At 40.8% G+C, this 14315-nt stretch overlaps 1 protein-coding gene across 1 annotated transcript in view; it reads left to right on the top strand.

The window, feature by feature from the left end:
* Positions 1-336: 336 nt before the first annotated feature.
* The window catches only part of LOC306959986 (transmembrane protein 132D), a gene marked incomplete at its 5' end in the record, with an annotated part of 41622 nt that continues 27643 nt past the window's right edge, over positions 337-14315 (top strand). Inside the window, 3 exons of the mRNA XM_079552244.1 lie at positions 337-391; positions 3062-3962; positions 13707-13853. Of these exons, the coding sequence (XP_079408370.1) occupies positions 337-391; positions 3062-3962; positions 13707-13853 (1103 nt within the window). The remainder of the gene's footprint in view (positions 392-3061; positions 3963-13706; positions 13854-14315) is intronic.

Genomic DNA, 14315 nt, shown 5'->3' with positions numbered 1-14315 from the left:
GCCCGAGTGCAGTCTGGGGTGGAAAAACATCTCTTCTTGTCGGTAAAGCAATAAGGAACAGATTTCAAAGCTGAAGCCAGTCGCTACTGTGTGGATAAACGCTGACTACTCTACCGAAAGGAAGCGCTGCGGGGCCTGGACAATCAATAGTGTTTTTTTTGTTCGCTTCATCCCGCTTGTCCTGTCTGTCAGACGTGGTATCGTTAGGACACGGGACAATGTAATGGTTTGTATCCGGTGTATTTCTTCTCTGAAACGAGCGCAGACACGTCTTCGAGTCTCACCTGGGCGCCCACAGGAGTGTACAGCAGCTTCTCTCCAAACTTCACTGACACGATGCGCGCCTTTTATCCTCTGCTTCTCAGGATTGTCCTCACAGCTGTCTGCAAAGGTTGGTTGAGTTTGTCGAAAAAATAAATGTATGTTTGTTTTCACAGTTTCTCCCCGGATTCACTAAAGGGTGTGGGCCCGAATTAGGATTTTAGTCATTAGAAGTTGGCGAATGGAGTAATTAGCCGTCGATTACTTTCTGTGCGTAAAGCTCCACCACCGCTGTACTTTTGTGCTGACGTTCACTTTGATGCAAGTAGTGGCTGTGTAGATCATGCATGGATGGGAATAGAGGTCAAATGAGCAATAGTGCAATGATGTGGCCTATACCCTCTAATTTAGGGCTGCGCAAGATGAGGAAAGGTCTTGAATATTGCAATAATGATGGCATAACAGTATTTTACTTAGCCCAACCATTTCAACACTGTAAATGCATTTAAATAAGAAAAAATGTGTCAAGACTCCAGTAAAATGAAGATGGATGACTTCATTGATTTTGCTATCAGATTCTTATTATGTGGATATTGTCATTTAATATTGTGCAGTCCGAGTTTAATTAGAAGTTCTAATGCAAAACTATGTGGACAGGCAATGGTTGCAGTTGCCCGAAGTATACTATTTGGAGAACTTGTCAGTATATCTTAGAATTTTGCTATCACCTTTTTGCAATTTGAAATTAGGAAGTGTAGAAATGTAATGATTCATCCGTTTGAGGGCTTCATAAGCATTTATTCATGCATTAATTATGACAATATCATTGCATTGTTATAAACAATAATAAAACAAGCCTATTCGTCTCCGTCTTACAGTTTAATTGTGAAGAAACTTTAAATAGCAACTTTAAAGTGCAATATCATCTTGTATCTCATATGCACATGTTCCTCATTGTTTATTACTTCTTTTTTTTTGACATTGTGCACTATTTTTGTCCCTGTTTGATGTCCGGTGTCTAGTGTGTGGGTGCCGGTGAGCTGATTGAATGTAACCACCCTAAAACAAAGATAGTCGAGCTGCCTCAGAGAGCTAATGAAGTGACAGTATGGCAGCTGTTTGTCTGTGGCTGATATCATGCAAAGCACTGCCTTGATGACGTTGCCTGTATTTTATGTAGATGCAGGGTCCAGCTGTGCATGTATGGCCTTAATGTATATCTGAGAGATTGTGAGGCTTTGATTTGTGTTCTGCCCGTTGGCCATGGAAAGCAACACAGCGGCCTTATCTACAACAGTCGCAGATGTGCTGCTTGTGTCAGACTATGTCAGCATCAAACAGCAAAACATATACAGAAAGTGTTCAAATGCATGAGCCAAGGCTTTCACGCAGAAATCCAAGCATTATCTGTATGCCCAGGCTGGTCAAGGTTGTGTTTGATATGACATTTTCATTTTTATCATTAGTTGTTTTTTTTAGTGCTTATTTATCTGTTGGTAAACAAATGTAAATCCACAAAAGAAAAGTCAGGTAGACTAACATGTGACTGAAATGTGTAGAGCTTTAATCACATTCAATAAATCTCCCCGACATCTAACATGACACAGTGACACTATTTACTGGTTATCGTGGACTTTTCAGATGTTCCTATAATCTTCTCGTACTTTGACACTGATTTCTGCTCTTATACAGCCTGTACCGAAGCTATGTGTGTTGCAGCTCGATTCATTGTACTTATAATTCTTACGTTTGGAAGTTGTAGGTCACCAGTGTTTGATCTGTGTGAATGTGTGTGAATGATAGATTTGGTATTGAATGTGATGTTGTATGAGCTCCTGCAACAGGGCAATTTCCTGTTAAGGATCAATCAAGTCTGTCTATCTGTCTATCCGTTACGGTGTACGCTTAAGCATTTTGGGGCATGTAAAGTAGTCATGGTCTATTAGCCTGGAGGCTTTTGTCTCTTAAAGTAACTATCATCACTGTTTATGATTATGAAGTATATTTTTGACTATAGGTTTACAAAGCACAGTCACTCATTGATTGTCTGTGTTTGTAGGCCTGTCATACAAAATTTGGACTCCAATATACTGAGGCAGGAAAAAATGGCTATCAACAATACTATTGACGACCATGTTGTGCCACAAAATAATAATAATAATAATAATAATAATAATAATAATAATAATAATAATAATAATAATAATAATAATAATAATAATCAAGTGTCATGATGCTGCTTTATGTATTTCCCTTTTCCTACATTTCCTTATTATCTACAAATTAATCGCATCAAGAAATAATTCTATTGTCTTTTGCAATGGCTTGCAAAGGCTAATATAATTGGTTTCCTGTTTTTTTTTTCTTTTCTCCCGTAACGGTGTGTAAGATTAATGGGTCTTACAGAGCGAGGTCTACACAAATGTGCTGAGCATAGAGTCACCAATAAATCAGATAACTATACCCAAAAATGGTCATAATGTTGAAATAACTAGAAAGTAGTGCAGACTACACAGTATGATCCCAAAAGATTCTGGATAAGTATTCATTTATAAAAATCTATACTGTGTAATGGTCTATGCTTTCAAATATAGACCCTACCCTTGAGTGTTGTGGTGTAATCACAGGACAACTAGATACAGCCCTAATCATCAACTGAACAATCACTTTCACTGCAGCATAAAAACCGAATGGCTTTTTCATCTGGGCTTTCTTTTAGGTTTTTTTTTTAGCTGCAGTCATGTTTCGTGCCAATTTTCAAGTTATGTGTCTGAATGATTCATTGTTTTATTTATTTCAGTGACAGAAGGCCAGAAGATTCTGGATGACTTTGGGACACCTCCCTCTCCAGTTTATCCATCCATCAAATTTAGAGTGAGCCACACAGACCATGTGTTTCTACAGCAGGACAGGACAGAGGCACCAGGAAACTCAAGCCTCAAGTCTCAGAGTCAGAGCTTCCTCGTCACTGGCTCCAGTGTGGGTCCCCAACAGCCAGCAGTGGCAGCTTCCTATGGACCTATGTCCGTAGATGCCCCCATCACCCCAGACCTGCTGCTCAGTGGTTACAAGATCCAGCCAGTCATTCTAACCCATCAAGTGCGTTCTTCATCACCTGTGGTTAAGGTCCTGTTCCACATGTCGTCACTGTTGGATGCCTCTGTTGCAGAGGGGATCAGGAATGAAGGCAGTGGAGCGGGGAGCAAAGGTGGCGCTCACTGTGTGACTGCATATGCCTTCTGGGAGACCAGGGAAGTGCGTGGGTCGTGTTTGGTGTCTCCTGGTGGTTTCTGTGTGGCTCAGCTGAAGCCTGAGCCGGTGTGGTTCAGCTCCTCCAGTCGCTCAGGCAGCTCCAGTCGTGAGGCTGGGAGGAGTGAGGGTGCGAGAGGCCCACAAGGGAACCAGGCAGAGGTGTACTTTCAGAGTCGCAGTGAGCCGACAGGCCCATGCTCTCCCCAAGACAGTCTGCAGCGGCTCTGGGTAGGCCGGGCCAGGGCTCCCCAGGGCTCCGGTACCCCCATGAGGCGCATTGGGAGTGTCACCTTGCTGCGGACACCACCAGGAAACCCCACATATCTGCGCCTCAGGCTGGGAGGAGCTGTGGTCATCCAAACCTCCTCCAAACCACTAAAGACCACTGATGTTGCCACATTCTACATCTTCCTTGCCAGCATTTCCACCCTGGAGAATTTTACTCTGAGGTATGCTACAAACTTCACTTTAAACAGAACAGTGCTGCACACTATGTAGAAGGTTCCACAGTTAACTGCACATCGTGAAATTATTATATCGATAGTAGTGCGAGTACATCCTTGCTCCAGCACTCGCCGTAAAATACTCATTATGAGGCTGTAATTTTTAGTGTTTAATCCTACACTTGTTCTTAGGGCACATAGTGGATAAGTGTTTCACAATTAAAACATGGAAAAGGTGATCAATTTGAACGGGATCATGGTAAAACTCACAAATCCTTAATCTCATTCAAACTTCAATAAAGAATGCAATACATCGTTTTTTAGGTTTCTTTGCCTACACTAGATTGAAACATATTGGCAGATTTATTATTATTAAGTTAACGATTTAGTAAAGCGTTGAGGCGGACAAAATCAGGACACAAATTAAAGTTTATGTTCCAACTTGAGAGGTTTAAGTGCACTTCACCTCATAAAATCACACTTTGCAAAATGACATTGTCCTCCTCTCTCACCATTGTAACTGTAAAAAAGGCACCCATTGTCTTTTATTTTAAACTAGTATGTTTGTCCTTTTCAAAATCTCGTGTGGACAATTGCAAACTTTTTATTATCAATCAGTGGGTATTTGATTTTTGTCTGGACCGTGAGATCCGGCCCACCTCCTACCATGTATGCATGAATTAATCACTGTAGAACCATAGGCTGTAGATTAGTGATGGACTAAGTTAGGGCAGCTTCCCTAATAACGTTGAGCGTTGACTGAAGTTCGTTCATGCCAGCAATTTGGCTGGGTTTAATGAAAAAGTCCATTTCAGCAAGGACATTTCGGAGCCTGCCCCCATTTCCTACTTGGCTTCCTGCAGCTAAAAGCAATGCTACATTTTACATTTCTATGGGTAGAACCAATGTTCTACCATCGTAATATGTCTTGCTAGAATGTGCATGGGGAAACGGCAAACTCTCCAAATCCAAAAAAATACAGTTAAATTAATACTAAGAATCTAAACTTGCCCATATAGATAAGTACTCATAAGGGCCCCCATGTGCTGAGCCAACCAGCTTGGGCCAGCAGCTCAGCATACGGGATGGATATTGAAACCCGGTGTTGTAACGGCCCCGGGGTCACGTCTGCCAGTCAACCTGAATCACTAAGCTCAAGCCTCAATGGTCCTCTTATCTGTGCCCAGGAGTTGTGCTAATATATCACGTGCGGTGAAATGAGTGCTTTAGAGCAGTACTCAGCAACTTGTTATAACCCATACCTAACCCATAATAAATCCTTTTTGTTGTCCCTTTGTAATATAAGTGTTACGTGTTAATGATTTGATTGGGGGGTCTTTCATCTCCCCCTGGTGTCTCTGGCCAGAAAACCACAATTGCAACTTTGCTGCCTCCGGGTCGGAGTCACCAATACACACTAATAGAATCACGAAGAAGGAGCTAACAGGCGAACGGGCAAAGCTAACTGTGGGCTAGCACCACTTAAACAGTATTTACTGCCAAGTTTGAGTGAAAAAATATATTTCCATGGTGTAAGTAATCAGATGTACAATATCCCTCTCTCCCTTTGTCTTTTCTGTCAGCGTAGTATTTACTCTCAGAATGAATGAGTAAAAAAACGCAACAGGCTACGACACCTGCAGTGGCACTTATGGCCTCTAGGGGCATGAGATTCCCCCTCTCATGGGTGCGTTCACTGCATCACATCTGTTCGTTCCCGCGACCCCCCCTGAGAGGACACGTCGTCAGACCATCACCGCGTCCCCCTTCTCCCAATGATAAGAGTACTCTTAAAATACTGGATCGATAAGGAGTATTGATAAGACTAGTAGAATCAGTAAATCAAAATACTTGATACTCATCCCTACTCAGTCAGCATCAGTTCATAAAATGTACAACCTGCCTCTGCAACTCCCCACTACAATTGGTGCTCGAGCGTTTCTTTGCTTATTAGATCTACTTGAAACATGACAGTTGTTCACTCATTTCATGTTGCTTAGTGTGCAGAGACAAGTGTTTAAAGCCTCTACGCCGCAGACTCTGAAGTGGAATTATTGTGATGTACGTTTTGTTTGAGGATCTTCATGAAAGATAAGCCCCATGCATTTAATGGAATGCTGAAGGCACTTGAAAAGCGATTGACTTCAGAATCAAGGCCTGGCAGTAAAATGCTCCATTGTCAACTCGACTGGTTTCGTCTACCAGCTCCTCTGGCTTCACAAATTACCAACATTACCAACATGTTCTATCTGTCTATCTCCACTGCTCTCTTGGTCCAGAACGTTATAGAGAGCAGTCTTCCATAAACATGGATGTAATTAGGAAAAGATTCACCGGTTTTCCAATCTCAACATCCAGCTAACATTGGAACAAGGTTCTCTGGGTATTTAGCTTCATAAATATTGCATCAAATAACAAACATCTTCCCTGCCCCTGTATTGGGAGGTGAACCTAATATAAATGTTTCACACATTTAGAGATACTTTTAAAGTTATAAATGTCATCTGGAACACATGACACAGCATGATATTTCAAGTGATTAAAATATATATATTCACCCGTTGTGGGCATTAGCTTTTCCTACACTCGGCTTAGTGCCTTTTGTTTGCAACACAAGACAAATTTCACTCTAATCCAATGTTTTAGTGATATGCTGTAAACAGTTGGTAACCTGGAGCAGAATGCAAGTCAGAGCAAAGGCACAGCTCTATTCACTTGCTGTGTTCCTTTTAAATGTCAGCTGCACCAAAGGTGAGCTGTACGTTACCAACACAAACTGAAGGTGTCTTGATACTACAGTCGTACTGTCCAGATAAAGGGCAGAGAGAATCGGACCAAGAGACGCTGACCCGATGATGCTTTGCAAATTGTCCACATGAAATACCCCAAAACGAAGCTCACTCTGTGTCTTCCTCTGCTGAAGTTGATCTAATCAGGTCAGTGGACCCATCCCGTGTATTTTTGACCTACTACCTACATCTTCAATCAGATTGGACCGGACCAGGAGCCCAGTGGCTCGGATCCAGATGCTAAGTCCAAGTGCTGGCTCAGAGGATCCTGGCTATGATCAAGTTTTCCGGCAGGAGAAATCCCTGCTCCACTTCACTCTCTGGCTCAAGATTGAGTCCATTTCAGGGGTTAGGACAGATAATCTGTGTTTCTGATTGAAAATGAAGCAGGAGTTTAACCCTCTATGGAAGAGATCTGGGCTGAATGCCATGATTAAACATGCACATCTGCCTTTATACTGGACAAACATGGCATCATTTAACAAAAACAAAAATATTCGATAAATATTAATCATATTATCTCGTTTTCCAGCGTTACCCAAAACCTTGAGACAAATGCTTGAACCCTTATCTATAAAAGTACACAAATATATTGTGAATATAAAGTCCTGAACTCTCATGGTTTGTCCTTACTTTATTTTCATTTTGACTGAATGTGAGAGAAGCTGGCCTTGCAGATTAAAGTATTTCCTTAAATAAAAAAAGAAAAGACTAAATGGCACAAAGAAAATGCCTAATTAGAAACACTATCAAAATAAATCTACATAACTTAATTGTAGAAAACCAGCGGCGTCAGCTCAGACCACACATCGGCTTGATTAGTTATTGTAATTAAGTGGAGAGCTGACTTTTCGGCCCCAAATGTCTTCAAACACAGACGTAGACGTGCTGTGAAGTGGCTCTAACAGTCGATATTCACTCTGCCTTCCTCGTCGTGAGCCCTGTGGCTGAGTGACAAAGACAAAGAGCAGGGACAGAGGTGGATCAAATGAGGTTTCTCAGTGGGGATCACGAAGGCTGTGTGAGGATTCTGCCATCAGTGCTCAAGGGACTGCATGCAAGGAATTACTTTTAAAATGCAATTAACACACTGAAAAGAATGCAAAACACCTCACAAAGCTACATTAGGCTTTCAAGTACTGCTAAGGGTTTATTGTAATTGTATTTCAAGGGCAGCTTTGTCAAAAAAGCTACAACGTGCCATTCAACCAAAATGTAATTGTACTGAGTTCCACTGTTTCAGAGGGTTAACTTTGAAAACGACCTCGCTCTGACTCAAGCATCTCAGATTTAAGGAGTGCTTGAGTTAAGTAGACAATGAATGCGACTGCTCTTTTATTTACATTTCTCAAGGCAAGTAAGTGGAAAACTTCATATTTAGAATAAAGCTTCACTTTAATTATGCAAATGGGGGGACTTTTTACCATGTTACCATGTAAAATGCAGTATATAAATAAATGCATTATCTATGTTAACTAACCAACAAAGGGTAAGCTAGTCATCAAGATTAGTTTGAGATAATTGCTGTTGGAGAGAGATTTGTGTTAAGTAATAAGTTCTAGTAGTATAGTGTAGAGTTGCAAAGGAGACAGGAGATTGTACACGGGACTCGGAGACATTAACTCTACTCATCGTGATGGTATAGGACAGGTCATTCAAGTCTAACTATGGTTCCAAAGAAGAAGGTTTAAATAGTCCTTGTCAAAAGAGAGCCAGAAATGATAATAAGATTTGTAAGAGACAACTTGGCCAAGGAGCAGTGATAAGTGCATAGCACGAGTCTTCTGACAGAAGTGTTTGTGATGTGCAAATACCACACTACACTGTGCATATACACAAATACCACACTACGCTGTGCATATACACAAATACCACACTACGCTGTGCATATACACAAATACCACACTACACTGTGCATATACACAAATACCACACTACGCTGTGCATATACACAAATACCACACTACACTGTGCATATACACAAATACCACACTACGCTGTGCATATACACAAATACCACACTACACTGTGCATATACACAAATACCACACTACACTGTGCATATACACAAATACCACACTACACTGTGCATATACACAAATACCACACTACGCTGTGCATATACACAAATACCACACTACGCCGTGCATATACACAAATACCACACTACGCCGTGCATATACACAAATACCACACTACGCTGTGCATATACACAGATACCACACTACGCTGTGCATATACACAAATACCACACTACGCTGTGCATATACACAAATACCACACTACGCTGTGCATATACACAAATACCACACTACGCTGTGCATATACACAGTTATCAATAAGGAATGCCAACAATGGGCAGCACGTTAGGGTCAATTATATTTTAAAAGTGAGAAAATGAAAAAGTCCGAGCCTATTGCAAAGGCTAGATAGAATGCATTTTCTGTGACATTTGCATTTTTCAATAAAGGAAACAAACAAATGAAGAGGAAACAAATGGCCCTCGGTCGCAGACTGAGGGCTTGCATTTTTTCCCCCCGGATATCGCACAAATAAATACTTCACTGAAGGCAACGTATGTATCAAACAAAACTTTTATTAAAACAGAGTAAAAAATATAATTAAAGATCATATTATGCTTCAGAGATTTAAAGTAGCAAAACATCAGACCTGGTTGCGCAGATACAGTGAAATCAATCAAATGCGTCAGTTCTAGATAATTGCTTTTTAGTTCATGTTATTGTGGTGGCCTGTATGCAAGAGAAAGACTCCCAGACTAACAGCAATGACCTTGACCCGGTTTATGTATTGATCAGCTTGTTACTGTGAGCTAGAGTCCAGTGTTTGCAGTCAATAGAGTCTGTATTCATCTAGTGTTATTTTTTCTCTTTTACTCTTGACTCTTAAAATGCTGCTCTGTGACCAGAGAAGTCCACTGAGCAGTTGGCGCGAAACCGAGACAGATTGTTTTATTGTTTACACAATCGCCTAGTTCTGGAAACCTGTTTGTGTATGTATTATTTTTCTATGTATTCAGCCATGGTAAATGTTTCACTTGACTAGAGCGCAGCAATGCAAAGCACATTCTCCAATTGCAATATGGTTGTGTGCTTGGGCTCCACTTTCGGCAAGAAACATATTGCTATGCTTTCTTGTAGCGCAGGGTTATCAATATTGCACGCAATATTGTTAGTCTGTTGACCCGTGATTTTTGTAAGATATTACTAGATGGGCGCAATTTCTCGAAGAACAAATACTTGTAACCCATCTGACATTTTGTGGCATATCCACTTGTTTTGAAGCATGACCTTATTCGAGTGTGAAGCACAGTGTACCAACCTTGCTGAATTTTTAAACTATTCCTGGCATAAATAGGGCAGAAATCTGCAGGAGTTCAAAGTGATGAGTATCAGGTAAAAATCACTCACAGTTCAGCCTAAAGGAGTATCTGTTCTGTTTGTTCTGTTGAATCTCTTAACCATTTGAAAAAATGTTTGCTCCTCTGTACTATGGGTGCTGGTTCGTGTGCTGTAAAGTAGGGCTGCACAATATTCACTACAATCAAATGGAAAATAGAAATTAAATAATCACAATTTGCAAGTCTCTCAAATGTTAATACTTCAGAAAAGATTTAAAATACACACAAACTGCAAACTGAATCTTTTTTTCTTTTTTGCATAACTTAACTCATAAATCTAATCACAAAAGCAAGAAAAGCAACACTTGTGACGTTTGGGGTCACTTAAAATGTCCTTTTTTTCTTCTTCTTTTTTCGAGGCACTGCTTTCTTCAATGAGAATGACATTGACATAATCAGAAATACAGTCTAGATATTGTTCATGTTGTGAATGCCTATTCTAGCTGGAAACAGATGATTTTTTTAATGGAATACCTACATAGGTGCAGAGGTGCTTTTCAACCATCGCTCCAGTGTTCTGATGGTTCATTGTGGACGTGAATTGTGTTCGAGGGTAATTGATGCTTAGAAAAACAATTATGCTAGCACTGCTGAAAACTACTGTGCTGATTAGAGAAGCTATAAAACTGGCCTGGGTGACCCCAAACTTTGGAAGAAATAGAAGGTTAAAGGGATATTTCAGGATTTTTGACATAGGGCCTCATTTCCTACTTATCCAGAGTGTTATTAATTTCTGGAGATATTTTTTTGTAGTTCAAGCTGTTCTTATGTTTGAAGAGTTTTGTGGCGCTAGGCTAATGCAAGGCTAGCACATTTCTACAATGTCAAATAGCCTGCATTAAAAACAGTGTGACCCGCTCCACAGAGCACCTGAGGCAAATCACTTATAACGCCAGACTAACCATATAAATGTCTGTGTCGGTAGAGTAATTTGAACCATTTTGCATTTAAAAAAAACTTATATTTGATCAGCGTCGTGGTTGTATAAGCTACGCAGCGGCGGAGTGATCTGCTAGAAAATAGTCCCTCAAAATGCGATCATTCATGTGATGCAAGGTCAGTTATATTCCAAAAAATTATTCTATCGACACAGACATTTATATGGTTAGTCTGGTGTTATAAGTGATTTGCCTCAGGTGCACTGTGGAGTCAGACTGTTTTTAATGCAGGCTAGCTGATACTATAGAAATGCGCCAGCCTAGCACAAGCCTAGCGCCACGAAACTCTTGAAATACAAGAACTGCATAAATTACATACAAAAAATATCTCCAGAAATCAGCAACACTCTGGATAACTAGGACATGAGGCCCTATGTCAAAAATCCTGAAATATCCTTTTAAGAGATGTGAGTAATAATCAAGGATTTAAATATATGAATTTGTGCTGAGTGATTGAGAGGATCTTTAAGTCTAGAGTATTTGATATATTTAGAACTAACCCATAAAATACAGTTGTATGAAGCAGTTTCAAGAGTTTCATTTGGTAAAACATCGTTGAAAATTATATTATTATTATTATTTTTTCTGTCAGTAGTACTTAACAATGTCCTTTCATCATCTTAATTCTATAAAACGTACGGATTCCCATTCAAGTAAAGCTCACTATACTATACACTATTACACTATAATTATTGCGTTGTGCCAAGATATACTCTGGTCACAGGAAGCAGTTTTAATAGATTCTCATATGAGAGAGTGTTATTGTGTTCTGATTCCAACCTTTGGCTTGGGTTCCCTTTTGTTCATTCCAATTACGTTCTTCTGTCCCCCCACACACTCTTTGCTTTTTGTATTTAGTAATTGACCTGACTTGAAACTTCAGCTCTGACCACACATATTGACTTTTGAATGCTCTTGTGTCATGTGAAAATTCAACAGAGACTTGCTGGTTTGAAAATCAAAGCTTTTATGTTGGGAGCTCACAGGCCGCCTAGTTCATCTGCATTATTCATAAAAAGCAGGCTCCCCACCCTCTCTCCGACCGCTTGTGTGATTCTGTGAGTGCGTGGATAAGCACACTGATTAACTGATTCTCCGCAGGGCTAATGGGAATTAAATACGCCTGCTAATTCTCTGTCTGGCTGCAACCTGTGACGCATCCTGCCTCTCAGTGATGCCCCTCATTAAGCGCCGGCATTAGCAAACATGAAAAGTAGCTACCCCATATATGCACTGTCTGACGGGGGTTTCAGGGAGGACCAGTAATTGTTGCGGAAATTGCTCGTATTAGAAATATACCAAATGCATATGGAAAATATCTTTTGTATGAAATGTTTATGTAGATATGGTATAAATATGGTAATCCTGGTCAGTGGGCTAATGCTAGAAACTTCTCTGTATCAACTTTGTTTCACTTTGTAGTATGTAGTTTGGATAAGTAAGAAAGTAAGTGCTTTATTTGCTGCGACTGAGCTGCGCCACCGCTGTGACTCAACCTGACCAGCATGTTTTTGGAGGAAACTGGAGCAACTGGAGGAAACCTGGCTCGCTGTCTTCAGTGATCCTTTCAAACAGCGCCTCCTGGGTTCAGAGCGTGGTGTCCTGCACTGGTCAGCTCCTCCACCTCCTCCTTCCTCTTCCTCCTGCGCAGCTCCCTCCGCTCCTCAACAGTCTTTCACCATCTTCTCCTTTGTCCCTTCCTTGTTACCTGTAGTGCCTCTTGTGACGCCTCCACTGTGCTGCAGGTGTGGGGGCTCCTGGTGTCTCTTCAGTGTCTCAAAAGAAGAAATGTGTATGTCTCAAATTGTCTTTAGCTGTTTGTTTACTTTAAAAAAGCTGCTTTCTTCACTACTATGGACTCTACTATGGAAAAAAAAAAAAATCGGCCAAACCCCACAATAACACGTTAAAGACATACAAAAATATGAAAGATAACAAGCCATTGTTGCAAGATGATCACCACTTTATTTTTCTATTGACGTTAACTTTCACCGGCAGTACGAATCGTCCACTGGTGTTGCAATTTTTATTTTAAAAAAAAGGAGCCGAAGAAGCTTCTTGGATGAGTGGAGAAACATCTTCAATCCTCAACAATTCTCTCTGGATGACTGCTTTTCAATTTCTTTTGCTACTGTGAAAAAACCCTTGGCAACTGAGAGCCTACAAACATTATCCATAGAAAGAAAAAAAGCAGCACAAAGTCAGAAACTGTGCTCTTTCCTCGTTGCTAATTGTGTCTGAATGAGGAGAAACCAAACCAGATCAGTTTAAAAGACATCATGCCTTTGGCCCATAATGTTTAATAGAGATGTGAGCTGTAATGTTAATATTGCCACACTGACAAGACAATCTAATATCTTAAGTAAATTAATCCATATATTTTTTATGGCTCTGCATCTGCATATTTAGAGTATTCGCAACAATACTGATTAAAAAGAAGGGCTTTATTCGTATAGCGCCTTTCACAAGCATAAGCGCTTGACATGAGAGAATTTCACAACCACTCCATAAACTTCTGTGACCCACCATGCCCCCACTACAGTGCTTGCTCCACTCCTCCTGTCTTCTCATTGCTAACTAAACTCTGTGTGCTGCTCTAATGCAGGGCGACAGTGAAGAGCGGCCTGATGTTCAGTGCGGCGCGCCCCAGTGACTCCGCGCTGTGGGACATCGTGGTGGAGCCTGGCCGGGGCGCCACTCCCTACACCGTGTCCGTGTTCTGCCAGAGAAAAGTGGCTGTGACTGCAAAGAGGTTAGTGATATACGTGACGTGAGTCAAGCATCCACATGCAGGGTGAACCATCTGCACACATGAAGACTGTTATGCCTGTTGTTTCTGAATATTATATTATATCTGATTGAAATTAAAGGCAGGAGGAGGGGATGATGCAACTACTGCGGGTACAAGCATGTCTGTGAGCTTTGATATTGCCAATGCAGTAAAGACACTCCCATTTTAGATTTTCCGAGGATGTTTTAAGGACAGGTGATTTTTTTTCTATTGATAATTGCGGAGTTACACATTGCATTCTTGCATCGTTATGAATATGCTCATTTGCTCATGACGGGGGCCAATCAAGAGAAGCTTTCTCTGAAGACCCTCCTCAAAGCCGTTTTACTAAGTTGACTGGTAACATTGAGAACAGTACGGTTGAGCTTCAGGCATTGCTTGCAAGAGCAATTGCTTGAAGCATCAGCTTCAATGCTGACTGAC

Source organism: Gobius niger, assembly GCF_951799975.1.
Source record: "Gobius niger genome assembly, chromosome: 2".
Lineage (NCBI taxonomy): Eukaryota > Metazoa > Chordata > Actinopteri > Gobiiformes > Gobiidae > Gobius > Gobius niger.
This window is presented reverse-complemented; position numbering and strand designations above follow the sequence as displayed.